This window comes from Nilaparvata lugens, chromosome 1 (assembly GCF_014356525.2).
Source record: "Nilaparvata lugens isolate BPH chromosome 1, ASM1435652v1, whole genome shotgun sequence".
NCBI classification, from domain to species: Eukaryota; Metazoa; Arthropoda; class Insecta; order Hemiptera; family Delphacidae; genus Nilaparvata; species Nilaparvata lugens.
The window spans coordinates 36,493,708-36,516,724 of record NC_052504.1 but is presented as its reverse complement, the minus strand read 5'-3'; the positions used below and the strand labels follow the sequence as shown (position 1 = coordinate 36,516,724).

At 36.9% G+C, this 23,017-nt stretch overlaps 2 protein-coding genes across 3 annotated transcripts in view; one reads left to right on the top strand and one right to left on the bottom strand.

Moving 5' to 3' along the window:
- The window catches only part of LOC111049131 (protein RRP5 homolog), a 68,795-nt gene that overhangs the window by 26,398 nt on the left and 19,380 nt on the right, over positions 1-23,017 (bottom strand). For both annotated transcript variants that reach the window (XM_039420501.1, XM_039420511.1), the window contains 6 exons: positions 9,943-10,222; positions 9,164-9,336; positions 8,644-8,892; positions 5,711-5,892; positions 1,689-1,911; positions 955-1,188 (listed from right to left, as the gene is read on the bottom strand). In XM_039420501.1, the coding sequence (XP_039276435.1) occupies positions 955-1,188; positions 1,689-1,911; positions 5,711-5,892; positions 8,644-8,892; positions 9,164-9,336; positions 9,943-10,222 (1,341 nt within the window). The remainder of the gene's footprint in view (positions 1-954; positions 1,189-1,688; positions 1,912-5,710; positions 5,893-8,643; positions 8,893-9,163; positions 9,337-9,942; positions 10,223-23,017) is intronic.
- LOC120349786 lies at positions 10,350-16,284 on the top strand. The gene is made up of 2 exons (XM_039420514.1): positions 10,350-11,116; positions 14,160-16,284. The coding sequence occupies exons 1-2, from the start codon at positions 10,433-10,435 to the stop codon at positions 14,538-14,540; spliced, it is 1,065 nt and encodes a 354-aa protein (XP_039276448.1). The 5' UTR covers positions 10,350-10,432; the 3' UTR covers positions 14,541-16,284.

Here is a 23,017-nt window from a genome sequence, read left to right as displayed (position 1 = left end):
AATGAAAAAGAAGAATTTTCCGAAGGTGGGGAGGACAGGATCGGGAAAGAGGGCAGTGCACGACCAACAGGATGACAGATTTACACCTTACCGAAGCAAGGTGCCCCCATCATCCCTGTAGCCGCGCACTGCAAAAGAATGGCACAAATCTAAGTCAATGGAAAGGTGTCATTCTAGAAGTAAAAGATCCAAGCATGTAGAAGAAGAAGAAGAAGGTCATAGGAAGAAGGGCTTGGAAGGGGGAGATCCCTTTTAGTCGCCTCTTACGAATAAGCAGGGATTACTGTGGGTACAATTCTACTACCCCTACCGCACTGGGGGGGGGGGGGCAAAAAACGAATAACGCTACAAAATGATCACTTAATAGGAGATTCAACTGAGATAGCCATAAGTCCTCAAGTCGACAACGATTGACGATCTGGCTGCGCCGATCATAGAGCGTTTGTTAGAGGAGACATACTGTTCAGTTCTGCGAACATCACCGCCCTACCACTTGTCACGAGTTGGCAATATGTGATCGGAGATCGAAAAATTACCCTCGTAATATAGAATCTGTTTACTAAAGGTACACTACTAGAGAAGCTTCCAATGGTATTTTATCAACAGATTTGTGATCTAATTTTTGTGTCAAAAAGCATATCTTTAATAACTCACTTTTTAACAAGTTATGTAAATGTAACTGGCTATTCAGAAATTGTATTTTACCATTTCTTGAAAAAAATTTGTTACTTAAATACAATTTAGTGTACTTTTCGTAATTATGTATTTCACACTATAGTTGTAATGCATCACTGTTCGAGTACAATAATAATGTATTGGTATTCAATCTGCTGTAAGATCTAAGGGATTAGCAGTACCCAATATTGTAATTATTTCCAATAAATTTATTGATTAACTAAACATGCATCAACAATCATCAATGATAATCGATTTCAAATTGATCAACAAACTTACCGATTGTCCTACGTGGAAAGTAGGTTTGAGAAGGATAGGATGGATTTGGTCATTTGGGATGAAGCCAGTGATATGGTTGTAAAACCAAACGACTATGCCACGGTCTGCCATTGATTTCACAGTTCCATAGTAGCAGTCACCAACTTTCACATCAGAATAGTTGCATAGCGCAGCAGTTCTCACCAGCATCGGCTTCAGTGTAACAAGAATATTGCCTTCGTGCTTGGAAAGGACCTGAATAACACAAAAATACCAGCGTTGAAAGCCTGGCTCCAGAACGTAGATCTATGAATATCTATTTATCATATAGTTTAAGCTTATTTATTTATTGTATAAGGTTACGCTGTGTGTGCATCTTTTACATTGTAGTGTTTTAGGAGCAATATTTGCTATTAAAACACCTTAAATAAAAAACAAACAATGTTTAAGAACAATTAATTATAAGAAGAAAGGAATCAACGATAGCCACTAAATGTAATTTGTGACTTGATCAAAGAAATTTCGTTGACTGAGATCCTGAAGTAAAACTCAACGTAAAAATCGGAGTAAGGATTGATTTCAATGTTGATTACTAGGTTGGTGAGGAATAAATTCAAGTTTAGTTGCTTTCAAAAAGTTCGTATTGTTTTTAGTTATCTAGTATTATCTCGTTTTTAGTGTTACCTAGTCACATAGGGCTGATAAAACACCAGATTGATTGATGTTGCAAAAATAAACGACTTGTATTTCCTTACTTTAGCTTTCACAACGGCGTTCATTTTGCAGATAGGAGACTGGACATTGTCTTTCTGAGACATGGACGGGAAATCAGTGAGATGAAAATGTGGAGCAAATACTGTCACATTTCCGACTTGCAAATTGACGCCTTTCCCAGCGAGTTTTCTTGTCACTTTTCCCTCAACGATCTGGCCAACTTGCAGATCATTCGCTGAGTAGACTCCAATCGATAACAGTTCGCTAGAACATTAAACAGGTAAATAATGAGATTACTCTATGGATGGGATAGAGTATTTCACAAACGATTGCGGCAGTATAGCTTCCTTTTAAAAATTAACAGTATGCGCAAATGAAAGAAATGAATCAGGAAGTTTTTCATTTGTTTTTACAATGTGGGTGTGAGCCTCAAGTTTTGTTCTACATAGTTTTAAAATCAAATCATCTGAGTGACGTCACTCATTCTCAGATACAATGAATTTTATCATTTGTGGCGGCGTCTATCACGACTTGTTCAAGCATAGGAGGTGTCATTTCTCCCTGTATTATTACTGACAGTCATTGCAAACGTCTGAAATCTGAATATTCAAACAATGCATCAAGATGGGGGACGTAAATGAGCCACCTATATAATTTGATCTTTAGAACTGTGTAAAATAATACTTCAATGAAACCTAAATCGAAGAGAAAAAACAATTATGATTTATGAAATGCGTTTTTTGTTTTGTAATACGAAATTATATTGGCTCACTCTACAGAGAATTAACGAATAAATGAAAGCCATATTTATGACTACGCCCCAGAATCAAAACACATAGAACAAAGGAACGGTTGATGAGCCTACATTCTTGCGAATCATTCGCTCTGCCTGTGCGTGGGTAATGGAATCAGAGGATGGGTGATTATGATTTCTGAAAATAATGTCCATACTTACTTTATATTAGAAACTATTCTAATATTTCACCCTATATTCATGCCTACCAACGAGATTCGATCCACCACTGATTAAAGATATTAATGCTAGCAGACAGAAACGTGTGACGCCTTAGACCACTTGACCAACTTGGCCTTTTTTGTTTTATGAAAATAGCAAACCAAATATTTTATTAATCAAATTTAGACTATTTACATTACAAAATAATGATAATAATAAAAAGTTGGGAACAAGATCAACTGAAAACTGTTATAGATTACAAAAAATAAAGTAGTTGAGCAACAATCAAATATTGTAAAAGACATGAGGAAAATACGTCTTCAATTCTTTGGTAATATCATGAGGCTCCCCAATCATAGAATTACAAAAAAAGATAGTAAAATTATGTAGCTTTGCTTGTCGATGGAGGGGGATCGACTGAAAACTTTAAAAGAAATGTAGTTTTGGCAAAAAAAAATACGGATCATAAAATAACAAATCTAAATAGTTTTAGAGCAAAAGTAAATTGGCGCCAGTGACGCCTAGTTCCGGGGCTCTTCTACCTTGCTAGTTCCAACTGGAATAGCAAGAGGACCTCGAGTAAGGCTTGAGAAGGCCTTACTCGACTCCGAGACACCGATCCTGAGGGCCAGAAACTCCCGGTACCCGAGGAGAGGGACCCGGTGACCAGCCGCGACGCCCAGTTCCGAGGCTCTTCTACCTTGCTAGTTCCAACTGGATTAGCAAGAGGACCTCGAGTAAGGCTTGGGAAGGCCTTACTCGACCCCGAGACACCGATCCTGAGAGCCAGAAATACCCGGTACCCGAGGTGAGGGACCCGGTGACCAGCCGCGACGCCCAGTTCCGAGGATCTTCTACCTTGCTAGTTCCAACTGGAATAGCAAGAGGACCTCGAGTAAGGCTTGGGAAGGCCTTGCTCGACCCCGAGACACCGATCCTGAGAACCAGAAATACCCGGTACCCGAGGTGAGGGACCCGGTGACCAGCCGCGACGCCCAGTTCCGGGGCTCTTCTACCTTGCTAGTTCCAGCTAGAATAGCAAGAGGACCTCGAGTAAGGCTTGGGAAGGCCTTGCTCGACCCCAAGACGCCGATCCTGAGAGCCAGAAACACCCGGTGCCCGAGGTGAGGGACCCGGTGACCAGCCGCGACGCCCGGTTCCAGGGCTTTTCTACCTTGCTAATTCCATCGGGAATAGCAAGAAGACATCCAGTGACAATTGGGAACGCTTCTCCCGTCCCGGAGACCATACTCACGGAAGACACCAGATCGTTCCTACTCCTATCTCTCCCCGCCCTAGTCCTATCTTTCCTAAAAGAGGGAATCACTTCAACAAGGTACTCAAGGCCCTGTTTCAACCCCCGACTCGAACGAGGGTGGTTGACGGACACCACACCAAGCCTCCCGTCCCCTGCTGCGGCCCACCCCAGACGCCGACTGAGTCTTGCCGGCCCAGAGCGACACTGGGAATTCTGGTAGAAGAAGGTGTGGGCCAAAATCTACTCAGAAGAGTGGGAAATTATTCCAGAGGTGAAAGCTCCAAGCCTCCAAGATTTGGAACAAGATGGAGTAAAGGCATTTTCTCAAAAAATGAAAAGCTGGTGGGCAACACCAAGTCCAATCAACAATCATGATTCATACTCAGCGTCTTCCACTTCGGGAGCTCGACGGCTTATAATAATAATAGTAAAAAGTTGGGATTGTCAGCATAGGTTTTGAATCTAATGCAAAAAGCAATCATACTGTGCATAAAATCAGATGTGAGGAGTTTTTTTAAATATTCCAAAATATAAAAAGGCGTCATTTTGCTTAATTGCCAATGTGGACGTTCTGTGTACAGTGAATTGTTCCAATCGTAAATTGTCCATCACGTGACTAGTGCAAAATGTTCCCATGGAACGCCATTTTAAAATCGTTGGTTCAAACTTTTGTCGCGCACTTATAAAGTTGATTTACACCAAAATGTGTCGTTTACTAGCTGCGTGAATGAAGAAATGCTGTTTTACAAATTTACCGTCTAGGAAAGTGTGCATTTATTTCATTCTATCACTCTCAAATTTTCTATAGAGAAAAAATCATTAAACGAATGGTTATCAAACATAATTTTGTTGGTTATGTATTCCATGGCTATGCTATGGTAAACAAACAAGCTAACAGAGAAGCAAGCAGACTACAATTCAATCGACCAATGAGAGCTCTGATAATTTGAACTGTAACAATTTACCAGGCTTCGACTGTGGGGCAGGAACTTGGAACTGGAACTGGTTTCTGGTACAGAATCTGTCAATATTCTTCCCATGGGACGCGGAACTTTTTACCTGGTAAATTGTGAATCGGGCAATTTACCATATTCTATGTACCCAGAACGGGCTCAATGTCGCCTTTTTACCCAGTAAAACTTAAAACACATTATAATGATAATAAACCGGGCCTCTGAATTATAAAGCCAGCATAAATAATCCACTCGTCTATGGCCACTCCACATCAAAAAATCCCAACTCTCTAAATTCAACTTCTGAAGAATGCTCAATATTGATTGATTAAAGTTTGATTACACTTATTGAAACATTAATAAGCTCCTATGAAATTTATAGGAAGTTGATCCATACAGGAAACTATGAAGCACAGGAGATATGTTTATAAGGACCTAGATAGGATGTCTATATCAGACTACAAAAATTCTTTTACCATCACTTTCTAGACCTGCCCATACTTCTTTTCCTTCTGGTTTGTAAGTAATGACTGCTCTGAGAATCCTCCTAATCTCCATCCTCTCAATAAGCACTTTCCAGTTCTGGCGATATTTTAAACTTTGTCAGATATGGAGAATACAAAGAATACGGTAGTCAAAAATTGAAAAATGAATAGGAAATGAATCTAACATAAAAAATATAATATTTAAATATAACCCTTACTAGAACTATAAGCAAAAGATTATGAAATGAAAAAGAAATTTAGTACGTTGATTTGCGTCAAAATAATGAATGTATTTTACTGGGATTATAAATGATTCATGAATGAATGGAATGTAGCAGAGAAGTAATACTAATAGGAACTATATTAGAATTACAACATTACAACCATCATATCATTCGATGAAGATACTTACGGCTTCATTGAGCATATGTAGACGTTTTCCATCAAATCATAATGTATTACTCTCACAGTATGCATTTCTCCCACTTTGAAATCATGCTTGCCTCCGTCCTGTGATATGGAAACTAGACCTTTTGCATTGAGCTCATCGGAGCCCAGCTGGAAGTTGGTTCCTTCATAGCCCAATGATACAACCTGAAAAAAATTATTCTCAGTATGAGAACTGATGGACTTTCTTAATAGAGCAACCAAGAATCAGTACAGAGGATCCATAAATTGTATAGTTATATAAGCACGAATTTCAAGTTTATATATTGTATAGTTTATATTGATTACACTTATATGTTTTATATTGTATAGGTAGAATGAAATATTCATTTATTCTTTTTCTTCTTCAATTTTATACCCTTTTGCCGTTAAGCGTCGGGTTCCTTCAACCATTCTTTAAACTTTATACGATCCTGTGCCATTCTCTTTACTTCATTCATTGTCTTACCTCTTCCAGCAGCTATACTCTCTACATACTGATTCCATTGCAGTGGTGGTCATCCCCTGCCTCGTTTTCCTTCCGGTCTTGCCTCCATAACCAGCCTTACCTTTCGTTCATCACTCATCCGAGCTACATGGCCATACCATCCTAGGGTTTTTCGTTGAACAGTGGTAATCAGTTCCTCCTGTTTTTATGTTTCTCTGATCACACTATTTCTCACTCCGTCTCTTTTGGTTTCTCCAACCATCCTCCTTAGGTATCTCATTTCTGAGGAGGTAATTCTACTCTTGTGTTTTTCTATCATTGTGAGGCATTCTGTTCCATAGAGTAGGACTGGCTTGAATATTAACTCGTATATTTTTATTTTTGTTCCCTGGCTTATTTCTCGTTTTCCCAGGATGGTTCTGCTAAGCTGGTAATAAGCTTGGTTGGCTTTCCTTACTCTATTGTTTATCTCTTCATCAACTTTACCATCCGCAGAGATTTATATCCCAAGATATACATAGTTGTTTTCTCTTTCCAATATTTTACCACCATCCCATGTTATATTCTACTCCACATTCTCCTGATTCTTTGATACTACATCACTTCACTCTTCTCAATATTGACAACCATTCCCTTATCTCTTATCGCACTACACCATTCTGTTACAGCATTTTGTAGATCTCTTTGAGTGTTAGCTATTAGCAAGATATCGTCTGCATATATCAGTGCTTGAACGTATACTGGGCGGAGGTTACAGTTTCCAATCGTGCTTCAAGTCGTTCTTCTCTTGCACATTTTTATTATTTGATCCATCAGTACTATGAATAGAAGTGGGCTTAGACTGTCTCCTTGTTTGACACCCTTATCTATTTCTCTAAATACAGCACTTCCTATTCTCACTACCCATCTAACATTTATTCATTCATTTTAATATTAATTTTTTTCAGTATTCATTTATTTTTAAAATAGCCAATCGCTTTCAAAAGTACAATATAAATATATAAGAGCTTCATATCTTCTAAATCTTCTTATATACAATAAATAAATGTCAATATGCAAATATAGTATGCACGGGAGCGCGGGTTACACCATATCATCTTATCTGAAATTAATCTATGATATAAGGTATAATCAAATGATGGGGTTATTTTGTCCCCCACGAGGTGCCCACGGATAGACTAAAATGTGAAGGATACAATGGATAATATCCTATATATTCTCTTGAAAATGAGCATAAAAGAAAAGAAAAAATGGCACTTTTCAGAGCCACTACTCGTAAAAATATTGATAAATTTTTCAATGTTGAAGGCTCAACTTATATGGTTATTTGATTTGAGAACCTATAGATTCAACTTAGAATTCATTAAATATAAATTGATTTTCCATCAAACATACTCTCATAAAGATGTTCATACACCAAAGAAATGAATGAATATTCGGAGATGAAAATCAATCTGGATGAACTATCTTGAATAAGCTAATTCTCGCTTCTAATTCTCCGCCTCCAGAACCTCTATACTCACTTCATCTGATCGTTATCAGTAATGTGTTTCATTAATTTCTTATCAACATCAATTAAATGATTTACCGCATCAGAATGATTAATCATCCTCAATTGGAATTAAACAAGATTAATGCAACCTAACTTCAGATTGAACAACCTAAATTATATCTATCTTCTATCTATATATATATATAAAAGCGAAATGGCACTCACTCACTGACTGACTGACTCACTCACTCACTCGCAGAACTAAAAATCTACCGGACCAAAAACATTCAAATTTGGAAGGTATGTTCAGTTGGCCCTTTAGAGGCGCACTAAGAATCTTTTGGCGATATTTTAACCTTAAGGGTGGTTTTTAAGGGTTCAAAGTTATTTTAGCATGTATATTCTTCTTATTCCAATATCTTAAAACTTTAATTGAAATGTCCATACCATATGTTAATATAGAACTATAATCTAGAGAGAGTACCTCTTCGAAACAGTTGTTCTGGTAACTAAATTAAAAATTTTGTCAGGTTGGCATTAAGTTGTGTTGACTTTTTTAGGTTGGTACCAAGTTGAAGATTGAAATGCATTTATCCAGGACCTCCTAAATACCAATTTATCCAATTAGCCAAAATTAGCGTTTTCTCAGCTTTTCTGCGTTTCCTCAGCTTTTTCAATAATTGATAAAAAAAAAAAATTCAGTACACAGGTTTAGCTGAGGTGGAAGAATTTTGTTAGCCAAAGATACGCCGATATAGTAACAGGTGTTTTTCGAGAACCTCAGAGGTTCCGCTGAGGTCTACATGAAGGCGAGCGAAGCGAGCCCGCTGATCTCATTTTTGGAAAATCCAGTCGGGGGTCCAGACGGATATGGCGAGCGAAGCGAGCCTGACGGCTAGTATAATATATAATGAGGTCTGAAAGGTCATTGAAACCCAGATTTGAAGAGTAGTGAATCCTATAAAATCACGTAGCCTACCTTAGCATTCTTGACTAGTGCACCATCATGGAAAGCTCTATCGGGATTGGCATCGCAGATCTGTGGCCACAGAGAGAAGTACATGATGTTGGCATGTGGAATGGTGTAGAGCAGAGTTGCGAACAAAGCCATGCCCGGCTTGAAGCGGCTTGTTGTATCCCAGCAGCTGGCCAAGTTATTCAGGTTTATATGGCCGGTCACATCCCCACATGCTTTCACTGGCCTTACAACCAGACCTTCGGCCAGAACCTGCAATTATAAAGGATGATTACTATATTTATTATTGCATTAACACAATATCTACTACACGATAAAAACAGAATTATGTAACAAAACAATAGAAAATCATAATGGATACTCTGCATTATACTCTCCAGCAAAAACTCCAATGGACCCTTTGAAAATGTTGACCGGTAACCAAGTTGATTTCCAAGATACTTGACAAAATATACTAAAAAATGTATTATTCGTTAGAAGGGGCTAATTGAGTCGTTATTTCGAATTAGAATTGGGAACATACCTTTGTTACATGGACTTTGATTCGAGTTGCTGGTATAACGTTGGTGTTGGAATAACCGGTCTTAGGTACAGATGTTTGGAGGGTATCTTTCTTTATGGAAAGAGTAAGAGTCGATGCTGAAGATGTTTTTCTCTTAATATACGTAACAACAGCACGCACGAGTTTTCCGACCACTGTAACATGAAATCACATTACATACGTACATGTCAAAAACAGCAACTTTATTTTTTACAATCAAATGCGAAGACGACTTGAAGAAGAATCTGATTTTTTCGTACTTTTGAAATCGTTATATATATTCTATTATAGACTAAAGGCGAAGACAAAGTCCTTCCGTAAATGTATCATGTAATTCAATATAAGAGCTTGATTTCTCTCGATTTTTCACTCTCAAAACTCAAAAGCAAATTTAAATTAATAATACTATAAAAAATAGAAACCCTTAGAAACATTGAAAAATTCATTAAATATAAAGTAAAAGAAATCAAAAACAAATTAAAAGTATAGCAACATTATGCACTTGGCTAACCTTAAGCATAAGCCACAGTTTCAAGAGCTGTTACCAATGTTCTATCTGATACATACAGAATTTGGGATTGATCTGAATCTTGTATCTTAAGATATATTTGTTTTCAACATGTCAGTATGTAAATATTAACCTATCAGTGGTTCATAACAGATCATGGAATTCTTTTAAAATTTATAATATCAACAGGTTCAATACAGTAAAGCTTATAAGTTATGTAAATGTAAATAGTAAATCATAAATGAGCACTCACCTAATCCTCCAATTGCCTCTTGGTCAACGTTTTTTATTGGGAGGAACGCAACCACGTTTTTTATTCCTACATCGACAACGTAGCCATGGTCTTCTACGGATTTAATTGCACCAATCAATTGGACACTTTCTACAAGCGATGAACTGTCGAACGCTTTGTTCACATCACACGGATTTAGACTGAGGGACACATTGAATTTGCCATTATTCTGATTTATTGTCTCAACTGCTACAGTTACCAATTCACCAATTTGGAACATATCTGAGAGGGCTGCAACATCCTGATAAAAAGATGAATTTTAGATTAGTTTTATTGAGATAATGTTGGAATAGTGATAGTGGTCATTACTATCATTACATCAATTATCAATAGCCTGCACTACTTAATTCGATTTAGAACAATTATCAGTACGCCTCTGGCAGTTGAATGAGTAACATCGATTGTTAACAGCTCCGTGTTATTAACCAGTTTTTTATCAATTTAAATCATTATGCAGTGTTCAAAATGTGACAGTGATGTTCCGGAACAGGACCTTATTTTTTGTTGTGTTTGTAAAAAATATTTACATTTCGTGTGTGAACTTATTAACGAAAAAAACTTTCGTAAAATGTCAAATGACACTAGAAGTAAATGGAAATGTATAGTGTGTAAGTCGGTGGCAGTAGCGGGTAAACAGCAGAAGCAGATAAGCAGTGCAGCCGGCGCCAGTGCGGGTGACAAAGCGGCATTGTCTACTGTGGTTGAGGCGGGGGTCGCGGTGTCAACACAGAGTGCCGCCGCTCCGTCTACCTTCACTTCTACTAGTAGTAGGCCTACAACTACTCTCTCACAGGCTGACCTTCAAGCGATCGGCCAAGTTGTTAAACAGCTGATTCAATCGGAGTTGCCGCCAGATTTCAAAACTGACTTCGCTGAGTTTAAAAAATCGATTCAATTCATTTCGGAGGAATTTGAAAGTTTCAAAAATGATTTAACATCCATCAAGCTGGAGAATGAAAAAATTAAAAAGGACAATGAAATATTGAAAAGTGATAATGAAAAACTGAAAACAGATATTGCGGACCTACAATCTTACAGTCGTAGAGATAATATTGTGGTTACTGGAATAACAGAAACAAATAACGAATGTGTCAATGAGGTTTTTAATATGCTTTCAAAAACGATTGGAAGTGAGTTATATATAAGCTTATGCTTTTTGGGCCAGCATGTGGAAGCGTCAGTTATGACTTGTCATAATTTAAAAAACACAAAACAAATATTACATTGAAGGACAGTATGCTATATGCAGTATTACTGCATATTTTGGAATGGCCTCTATGGGTCTGCCTCAAATGTCAATTCTCTGTAATACTCCTTCGATCCATTTAAGCCCCATATCACTTGCCGCATGCACCTCCTGCAATCCTCCCTCACATGGGAACAGAGGGCAGTTCGAAACCAAGTGCTCCATTGTCTGTATCTCGCCACATTCACAGTATGGGTCAGGTGTAAAACCCCATAAGGCAAGAGACTGGGCGCATCTTCCAGTAGATGCCCGGAACCTGTTCAAACAGCACCACTGCCGGCCGCCAAGCAGTGTCCCTGGCACCTGTACATTTGGATCCTCAATTAGGTGTTTATTCTTTACTGATGAGGAGGACCACCTTGCCTTCCAAATTGTTTCAATATCCTGACCATTCTGATCATCTAATCTCAGATACCTCCTAGATTGTAGCCGTCTTGCTGGTGCATTATTTAGCCTTCTCCCTGCATCCCGATTACTGAGATGAAAAGCTGTTGTGACTGTCTTGGTTGGGTTGGGTTTCAGGTGCCATGCCTTGAAGTATTCTGCCAAATTTTCCAGATCTCTGTTGAGCGTAGTTTCCAATACCTCAAATGAGGAATCTTGTGCCACCAAGCCAATATCATCTGCATACACAAATTTCTGTGCTCCTGTGGTAGGGAGATCGGCGGTATACACATTAAAGAGCATCGGGGATAGCACGGAGCCCTGAGGTAGTCCATTCTGTATTCTCCTCACAGAGCTTTCCATACCACCATGTGCCACCCTCAGCGTTCTATTCAATAGCAGGGATCGTATGAGGTTGACAGTTGCTCTACATTTCAATGTCCGTGTAAGTTTTAGCAGCAGTGCACTGTGCCAGACTGTGTCATAGGCCGAGCTAAGGTCAAGAAATACTGCCCCTGACTTCAGCTTCCTCTCAAAACCATGCTCTATGTAGGTTGTGATGGACAGCACTTGTTCTTCACAGCTACGGCCTTCCCTAAATCCTGCCTGTTCCTGTGGAAGAGACTCTTCTACTCTTCCAATAATCCTGGACAGCAGGACACGCTCAAAAAGCTTATAGATGACAGATAGGAGTGATATTGGTCTGTAGCTCTTTGGGTCACTAGGCTCCTTTCCTGGCTTCAGAATGGCAACAACTTTTGCTCTCTTCCATACCACTGGTGTTCTGGATTTCTCCATAACAATTGTGAAGAGGTTAGTTAGCCAGTGTATGGCCTTGGGTCCCAGGTTCCTTATGAATTCAGGAAGAATGCCATCAACTCCAGCAGCTCTACCCAGCTTGATGTTTTTGATTGCAGCTAACACCTCACTATGGTTCACTGGACTCACAAAGCTAGATCTTTCAGTACATCTACGCAATTCTCTTCTCAGATGTCGCTTCATATGCAGTAAGTCTCTGTGTGGTACATTGATATCGCTAACCTCACATATGGTGTCAGCTATTACATCAGGTGAGACCGTTGCATGGGTTGTGCTCACTTTCGCTGCTCCCAGTCTTCTAAGAAGATTCCATGATTTTCTACTGGAATGAGTAAAATCCATGCTCTCCATTGCAGCCACCCATCTGCTGCGTCTCTCCTCATCCAGTTTTTGCATCAGCTGGTTGGCAGTCTCATCACTGTGTGAATTCCTGTATTCTTTGAGGAGGTCACTACACTCCTTACTCCAGCAGGGAATGTAACTCTTCCTATGACCTCTTGGCATTGATCTTTTAGCCGCCACATAAATCAGTTAGGTGAATCTATCATAATTCTCAATAGACACTGGGATTCTGCTAACAGTCTTTTCTATCACTTCTGTGAAATGGGCCCAGTCCGCTCTACGTAGATTCCATCTTGGCATTTCTCGATTTTGGATAGATGGCAGCACCAATCCAACTTCAATGACTGCGACACTATGCTGGGTTCTTGGAAAGCGGGATTCTATTGTTATCTCAGTTATCAGTGGCCTACCATTCTCAGAGCATGTCACAAAACAGAGATCTGGTGATGATGTTGATCTCCAGCGTGCAGAATGGAAAGTAGGGCTCTGTTTTGCATCAAAGACCAGGAAGCAGCCAGCTCCCTCCATCCACTGCTCTAACTCTGCTCCATCAGCATTGACATGATTGTACCCCCATAGTGGACTGTGTGAATTGAAATCTCCTGCATATATACATGGGTGTTCTGCAGCCGGTAATGGAGAAGTGCTCCACCTTTCTGAGGGAGGCTTGTAGACATTGAAAATTGTTGTGTGTCCATATTTTATCCCAATGGAATGACAGTTTCCATCCACAGCTGTACATAGCATGGCCTTGTCCTGGGTAATATATGTGGCAAGACCATGCTTGTCATGAAGAAGAAAATTGATCAAAGAATACCCTGGGATTTTTAGCCTGCTCTCGGCATTTGTAGCAACATGTGTCTCTTGAAGGAGTATTATATCTATTTTGAGGTCCCTCATCATCTCTCCACATATTTCAGCCTTTGATCTAGAAATTCCTTCAATGTTGAGCTGAGCAACTCTTAGATTATTATGCCTAATTTCAAGCAGAGTATTGTCATTATAATTTTGAGATAGCTGTGTTGAGCCCTGACAAGGGCTGTTTTGGCCCATTCGACCGGGAGACATTTGTGTCCGGTCAGCTTTTCTGAGGCTTACACCGTGGGGCACCTCAATTACTTTATGCAGTGACAATTAATAATTTCCCTGTGCTACATCGCCAATATCCAACCAATACCAATACCCCCGGGACGCAGAATGTTATTTATATTAGGAGCCGCTTGGTTGGTGTAAGAAAGAGGGTACAAAGAAAGTTGGAAAAAGCAGGTGTGTGGAAAAGGGGGAAAAAGGTATGATAGGTGGGGGGGGGGAAATAAGGAGGTTTCAAATCATCAACCTGGCTCTGGCAGATGTTATGCCGGTCCGCTATGGCGGTTCCGTGAGTGAGTTAACTGCTAGAGACATAAGTGTTGCTCATCGCCTTCCCAGTAAGAAGAAAGACAGCATCAAACCGATAGTAATTAAATTCGTACGTCGTCAAGATAAGATGTCATGGATGGGTCATTTTCGTCTAGCATCTTCGCAGGACAATAGTGGGGCTGGTATATCGGCGAAAAACATTTCAGCTGTTCTACCTGAAACAAGGGTGATGGCTTACGAACATTTGATACCTTCAACGCTTGAACTGCTAAATACGACCAGAACAATCGCTCGGGAGAAAGGATATCGCTTTGTGTGGGTACGTGATGGTAATATTCTTGTCAAAAAAGACGAAACCAGTAAGAATGTTTTACATATTAAAAGTGATGTGGACCTTTCTAAGATGTAAGTACTAAAGACTTGTTTAACAATGAACAGTAAAATAATTTTATTATGGACATTTTTGAAAATTTAGATGAATTCGATGAAGTTGAGACATTATGTTTGAATAACTCTAATGATTATTACAATATTATTTCTAATCAACCCAGTGTAAATTTTGATATAATTCATAGTAATATCAGATTCATTGGGAAGAATTTAGACGAGTTCTGTTTAGAATTTGCTAATGTATTGCCATTTATAGACATGATTGTATTATCTGAGACGGGTCACCAAGGTGTTAGGCCCATAGTGTGTGATATACCTGGTTTTAATCAGTACTATTCAATGAATCACACAAATAGAAATGGGGGTGTAGTAGTTTACTTGAAAAAAGATTATGATCATGTTCATGTGCGGGAATGCACAATAGTTGGGGCTAGTTGTCTCGTGATAGAGCTGAAAATTTTTGAGGAGGAGTGGGTTATTGTTTGTGCTTACAGATCACCTAATGATAATTGCCAGGACTTTGTTAACTCTTTAGCTGAGCTGCTTTCGAATTTAAATTTAGGAAAAAATATTATATTTGTAGGAGATATAAATATTGATATCTTGAATAATAGAAATAACATCCACACTGAATCTTATTTGAATTTATTGAACGAAAATGGGCTTATATCTTATGTGAATTGTTTTACAAGGGTTCCATTTCAGGGAACACCTTCGTGTTTAGATCATTATTTCGGTAATGTTCACACTAATAAGCACATTGAACCCATGGTATTGAAGACTTGTATTACTGATCACTATGTTACTTCTCTTAGGGTTCGTTGTGAAATAGACTTGACTAACAATGCTGCTCAGTTGCCACTTGTTGCCACCAGGCTCGATTATGATAGGCTTTTGTCTCTTATCCAGTCTGAGGGCTGGCAGTCTGTATTTTCTAGTAGGGATGTTAATGTTTCAACAGATAACTTTGTAGCAACTCTACAAAGCTATATTGAAAAATCCACTATAAATGTAGCCAAATCTAGTTCGAGGTTTAAAAAAATCAAGCCATGGATTACTCAAGGTTTAGTATTTTCTATTAGAAGAAAGCAAGCTCTATTTAACAAATGTAAAAAGGAACCATTCAATTTAAATCTGAGAAATTATTTTAGAAGTTATCGAAATAGATTGACAGTCCTTATTAGAGAAGCTAAACGATTGTATTATAGCAGAAAAATTGAGGAGGCTGGAAATGATGTAAAACGGACTTGGAATGTAGTTAGGGAGGTAGCTGGTTGTAAAATAAGGAAGGAGTGTTTGGAAGAAATTGAAATTGATGGTAATGTCTATAGTGCTAGGGATAATCCCAATATATGTGCTAATGCTTTTAACGATTTTTTCATCTCTATAGGAGAGAAAATGGTACAAAATATTCCTAGTGAGCCTGGTGATGATTTGCAACCAGACAATCCCCACAATCCGCAAGATTATTTTACTTTTCAATATGTATCAGAGACTGAGGTTGTGGAGGCGATCGAGAGTCTTAGAGGTGCATCTGGGCCTGGTCATGATGGTATTACTGTATCTGTTTTAAAATCTGTTAAAAGTATTGTTGCCTCTCCACTCAAACACATTATTAATGTAAGTTTTGAACAAGGTATTTTTCCAGATTCTTTTAAAACAACTGTAGTAAAACCAATATTCAAATCACAAGACAAAAGGAAAATTACCAACTATAGACCTATAAGTTTACTTTCGAATTTGGCTAAAATAATTGAAAAATGTGTAAAAAGACAGCTACATAAATTTTTGGAAGTGAATAATATTCTGTCGAAAAATCAATTTGGTTTTAGAGAGGGGATGGGAACACAGGAAGCAATTGCTGCTTTTGTTCAAGAAACAATCTTAAACTTGGATGTAGGTAGGAGACAAATAGCTATTTTTCTTGATCTTGCAAAAGCCTTTGATACAGTTTGCCATGATCGTCTACTTGATTGTCTCCGTAGCCTTGGTCTTGAGGATGTGGCACTGGGATGGTTTTGCAGTTATTTAAAGAATAGGCAACAATGTGTTAGAGTCAATAACACTGTTAGTGAATATAAATCTGTTAAATGGGAATCCCGCAGGGAACAGTGATTGGACCTTGCCTCTTCCTGATCTATATTAATGACTTTTGTAACCTTAATTTAATCAATGGGAAAATATTGTCATTTGCAGAAGATGCAGTTTTAATTTTTCATGAAGAAAACTGGGCTAGCACATATGACTCAGCTGCTAGGGGACTGGGAGAAGTAAAAAAATGGCTTGATAGAAGAAAACTGACTCTGAATTTGTCCAAAACAAAATACATCTCTTTTTCCTTGAATATACAGAATCAGCCAGTTAATATGTCACTTGTTTTGCATTCTCCAAATTGTCTTAGTCATGTAGATTTAGGGTGTTCAGTTAATTGTAATAAAATAGAGAAGGTTAGCAGTATCAGATATCTTGGAGTAATGGTTGATCAGCATTTAAAGTGGGATGTACATTTGTCGCAGCTTACTACACGATCTAGAAAACTTATTTATATATTTGTGAAATTACGTTCTGTTTTGCCTATGAAAATCATGAAGATGGTGTATTATGCACTGGCACAGTCATTGCTCCAATATGGTATTGTGGGTTGGGGTGGTGCATATACAAATGTTCTAAAACCAGTAAAAACAATACAAAATTTAATATTAAAAATTATTCTGAAAAAGAATAGAATGTATTCAACAAGATTGGCTTTTTTGGAATTTTCAGTTCTACCGATTAGACAGATATACCTGAAACACATCATATTATATTATAAGAAGCTATCACTTTTTCATTTCATTAATAGAACGGATTGTGCTATTACAAGACGGGAGGAGTCAGGTCTGGTTACTGTTCCTAGATTATTGACTACTGCTGGTCAGCGTAGCTTCATATATTTATCTCCATTATTTTTTAATATTCTTCCAAGTAATTTGAGAGGTTTACTCGCCCAAAAAAACTTTGGACTACATTTGAAAAAGTATCTGGTTAGCTCTCATGGCTGGGATAGTGCCGAGAATTTCTGGATTACATTAGTATAGTAATTATTCCAATTGAATAGATTTCATTTTGTACCACATCTTATATCATGTTATACACTAGGCTAGGCAATATCAGGTCATTATTATAATTTACAAATTTTGTTGCATCTAACACATATTGTATGTAAATATATTGATCTATTATAGCATCACTGATTTATCTTGTTTATTGAAAGGATTTGATTTTAGTTGTTAATGTATATACTGTAATGTTAATTAATAATAAGTAAGTAGTCAAAGTACGGCTGCTCCTTCCCCAAGCTCGAGCTTGCTCTTTTGGGGAAGTAGTTCCTTATGTTTATTTGTATTTCCTATTGATTCATTTTGTTGTTATATTTCTAAATTGTGAATTATTGTAATGCTTTTTCAAGGAATAAATAAATAAATATAAATATAAATATAAATATAAATATAAATATAAATATAAATATAAATATAAATATAAATATAAATATAAATATAAATATAAATATAAATATAAATATAAATATAAATATAAATATATATATATATATAACAACGTATTCACAATCGGATATTTAATCCAATTCGAAAGGTTCTAATGCTGAGATGTCAATACATGATATTATATTATATCTGTTGACCTAGATCACGTGGTAAAATGTATGTTGCGAATTTCTAGGCGAATACAATTTTGCTGTAATTCGAAGAACATTCCTACTAATATTATGAAAAATGTAATTCATCGTTTCCATAATGTTCCCGCAATTTTATATGCCTACGATACACTTTACTCACTATGTAAGAGTGGACTGAATATCACAAACTACTCAAAAATGAGTACAAAAACGAGAAGAAGGAAGCAAAGCAAAACTCTAGCAATTCTCTCAAATCTCTAGTGATGTCGACTTACAGAGACTCTAGATTTCAACAACTTTCAGTTTGTTATCAGGATGTTGATGGAATGGGAACTAAACTTCATGAGTTATCTCTTTCACTCCTGAATTCTTTTTGTGCGATTATCGTCTTATCGGAGACCTGGCTGACTGAAGACATAAGAGACGGTGAATTCTGTGATGACAAATACAAAATGTATTGATGCGACCGTAACCCAACATTATCAGGTAGGACGAGAGGCGGGGGCGTGCTGGTGGCTATCGCTGCTTCGTTGTCGACTGTATTGGTGAGTGTGCGTGCGGAGGTCAGATCCGAATCACTCACTGTCAGACTGCGTCTGCCTGGACGAACTATCTACATCAAAGCAGTTTATCTGAGACCAACAGCTGGGCTCCTCGATTATCAGAGCTTTGTAGACAGTATTGAAAACGAGTACGGTTTCATAAACGATGACAATATTATTGTTGGCGATTTCAATCTGAATGAGATTACTGATTATAATTTCAACTTCTCTGTCGGCTCCAGTAAGACTAGATGTATTGCTCAATTAATGGGTCTATTAAATTTGAGTTCCTTCAATAATGTTCCAAATATAAATGTATATAACTCTCGATTTAATCTTGAGTAATATCCCGTTGAATGTTACCAGGCAAGATGATCTTACGCTTGCTGAAAATAGTCACCACCCCGCTCTTGTTTTTCACATTGAAATGACTCACGTAGCTTTCCTTCCCACTAGCATTTCTTACTATAATTTTAAAAAAGCAGATTTCCATAAGCTTTATATAACTATACAAAATTCTGATTGGGACAGCTTATACTTTATTGAGGATGTTGATAAAGCCGTTGAGTATTATTATGATTTGTTGCTTAAGGCTATGAATCAATGTATTCCAACAATAAATAAAATTAGTATTAAGTATCCACGTTGGTTTAACAATAATATAAAAAATCTCAAATTGAAAAATAAGTTAGCCCGCTTCAAATCATTATAAAGGTTTCGAGAAGTTCGAACTAAACTGAAGTTTCAAATAACAGTTGCATATCACAGCTACATAACAGGTGTACAAAACAGTGCTAAAACTAACATTAAACGTTTTTGGAACTATGTGAAGGATAGAAGAGCAAATAGAACCGTACCTGGGGAATATGAAATTGAAAATGTGAAGATTCCAACTAGAGAAGAATCTCAAGCATTTGCTGATCATTTATGATAATGATACTCACTTTGTTTTCGACGACATAGTAGGTCCCAATAACGATTTCAAAATAAACGGTGTCTCAGACACTTTAAATATAAGAAACATTACTGAGGGAGAAGTAGCTGAATCTATGAAAAACCTAAAACCTAAAAGATCTTGTGGTCCAGATAACATACCCCCATTTATAATAAAGGGCTGTGGGGAAATTTTGATTAAGCCTCTACACTATTTATTCAACCTGTCCATCCGAAAAACAAGTTTCCTAGTAGGTGGAAGGAGGCAAGAGTCACTCCAATTCCTAAGGGTGGAAAATTAAATGATTTGAAAAACTTCAGGCCAATATCCAACTTGAATGCAACTGCAAAAGTATTCGAGTATGTACTGTTTGAGCATATTTTCAATAATTAAAAACATTATAACGGTTAGTCAGCATGGTTTCCTTAAAAAACGATTATCTGTCAGTAATCTTCTCCTATTCACTAATTACATTTCAAGTCACCTTGATAAAGGCATACGTTTTGATGCAATTTACCTCGATTATTCTAGAGCTTTTGATAAGGACCACAAAATTCTTCTGCAAAAAATGTTTGCCTTTGGTTTCACATCCGAAATGATTGCCTTCTTTCACTCATACCTTAGTCAGCGTTTATTCTTTGTGTATTTCAATAATATTAGATCAAAATGTTTTACTAGTGGTTCAGGTGTGCCCCAGGGGAGTAATCTTGGACCTCTTTTGTTCCTTTTACTTATTAATGACATTCCAGAGTGTATTAAAAACAGTAATTGTCTTATTTATGCAGATGATGTGAAAATTTATCGAACTATACAGGATGATCAGGACTCTCAGATGTTACAGGAGGATTTGGGCAGGTTGAATGATTGGAGTGAAAGAAACAATCTGGCATTAGATGTGAAGAAATGTAAATGTATTGTCTTCACTAGACAGCAACAGATTTCTGTTGACTACAAATTATTAGATGAACATCTTGAAAGAGTTCATGTGACTAAGATTTGGGTGTCTACATAGACTCCACTCTCACCTTCAGAGATCACATTAATTACATCCTTAATAATTCTAATAAGATGCTAGGCTTTATCATGAAAAATGAGAAATGTGCACACTTCACAGACATTGATTTGATCAAGATGCTGTATCTGGCCTCGGTGAGAAGTAGACTTGAGTATTGTGCAGTTGTTTGGAGTCCTTATCAAGAGATATATCTTGGTAATATCGAAAGCATACAAAATAAATTCCTCAGATTCATGTATTACAAGAAGTATGAACATTCATGCCCGTATGACTATTCTATGAGGTGTCTGAGAGTCATTTTTCAAAATTATGTCATTGAAGAACAGGTGGGATTTCATATAATTAATTTTTCTATTTAAAAAATAGTAAGGAAGATTTTCAATCAACTATCCAATGTGAGGTAATATATTGAGATACAGTCGAACCTCTCTATAACGAACCTCCACTTAACGAAATCCTCTTCACAACGAATTTTTACCTGGTCCCATGACATTTTAGTGTTTTGGCTGCTTAATTACCTCTATTTAACGAATTTCGGACCTCTCAACAAAAAAGTTTTTTCTTGACTTCAACATACAAAATGTAGTGTGTATAGGAAGTAGACGGTTATTTTCAAGGAATTGTTTAGTTTCAGCAGAAAGGTCAATAGACTAAAAATAATGGCAATTCAGGTAGGAAGAAAAAAGGATGGTAGACAGTCAATAGAGGGTGAAACACAAGTCGGGAATTGAATTCCAAGAGCTTGTCATTATTGTAGACCAGGCAGGTGAACGACTGGGCTTTCCCATTCTTTCTTTTGTCACACATTTCAATTCTTTGAACTGACTAAGACGATGATGAAGGCTGTGACAAACCTGAGGAGAAGAATCCGTCATATCAAGAAGTTATAGAGGCTTTCAAAATATTATCAGGCAAGGATTAAAACTGAAAAATAGTGTACCAGACATGTCTGTTTTAATAGATGTGAGTCGTTTATCGAACATGATGTTTTATTCAAATGCAAAATTCAACCGAAAATTACTCACTTTTCCTAATATAAAACATTAAAAAATAGGAAAGTTGAGTTATTATAGTATTATAGTGAAGTTATTGACAAGATAACCGTATTTTGCTTTCCATCTAATAGTAGTGTAAAAAGTTGAAAAATATTGCTACAGAGTATGTATTTTGATTAAACTCTACAAATAGTACAAATCAAGCTTTCTGGAAATAAATTGGTGGGTTTACTTACTTATTACATTCTATAAATATTTTTAAAAAACATGTTTTTTCAAACAGCATGAATTTTCAAATTTCCATATCAATATTGGCCTAAAGATGTCGTTGATATAGAGTAAAAATAAAATCGGGGACAAGACGGTACCTTGTGGTAATCCAAAGTCGTTAAGTTTTATAGTGTTTGATTTGTAACTGTTGTTATCAGAAATTATTGTGTCCGATCACTTAAATAATTCTTAAATAATTCAAGGTGGAGTCCTCTAATCCCGTACCTCTCCAATTTTTTTAGTATTTATTGTGGGGTATGGTATCATAGGCTTTTGCCAGGTCAATCATTATAGCTAGACATTTGTTGTTATTGAAGACATGGCTTCAGAAACTTCATTTGTAAAGGCGGCCAGAGCATCCTCAGTATTTTTGTTACTTTGGAAGCCATATTGATCCTTATGAATTATGTTGTGATTGTTTATAAAACCCATCAATCTAGTTTTGATTGCTTTCTCCATTATTTTTGCTAGATTACTGATTAAACTTATGGGTCTATAATTCTCCGGAAGATCAACGTTACCTGACTTGAAAAGCGGTTTAATTCTGGCTGTCTTGAAGCAAATCGGGAATTTACCAGACTCAAGCATTTATTAATGATGAAACATAAAGGTTCTGCAATCCAAGTAGATATTTTCTTTATTGTAATATTATTGATATGGTCTAGTCGGGGCTTGCTGAATTCTTCAATTTTTTTATAATACATTAATCTCATCACTCGTAACAGGATTCAGGGTAAAATGTTCATTTATTAATGGGAAGTGGTCGTTGTAAATTTCATCACAATCTACATTTATAGCCGGAATTTTACTAGCCATTCTCTACCTACATTTGCGAAAAAATTGTTCAATTTATTGGGGTAAATTTTTATATTATTTCCTTTGTCAGCTTTTACCAATAATTTCCCTCATAACATTCCTAACTTATTACTATTGTTTTTGTATTCCTCTAATTTATTTTTATAATAATTTGTTTTAGTGACATTGATCATTCATTCAACTTATTTCTATAATCTTTAAACTTGTTTTTTAATAAAGTGTTTATGGCTGTTTAATTAGTTTTATTT

Bases quoted from the DNA above. Each gene is read 5' to 3' on its own strand.
- LOC120349786 (XM_039420514.1), top strand. From the start codon at position 10,433: ATGCAGTGTTCAAAATGTGACAGTGATGTTCCGGAACAGGACCTTATT. The intron at 11,117-14,159 runs TTATATATAAGC...TCCGTGAGTGAG, and splicing joins CAAAAACGATTGGAAGTGAG to TTAACTGCTAGAGACATAAG.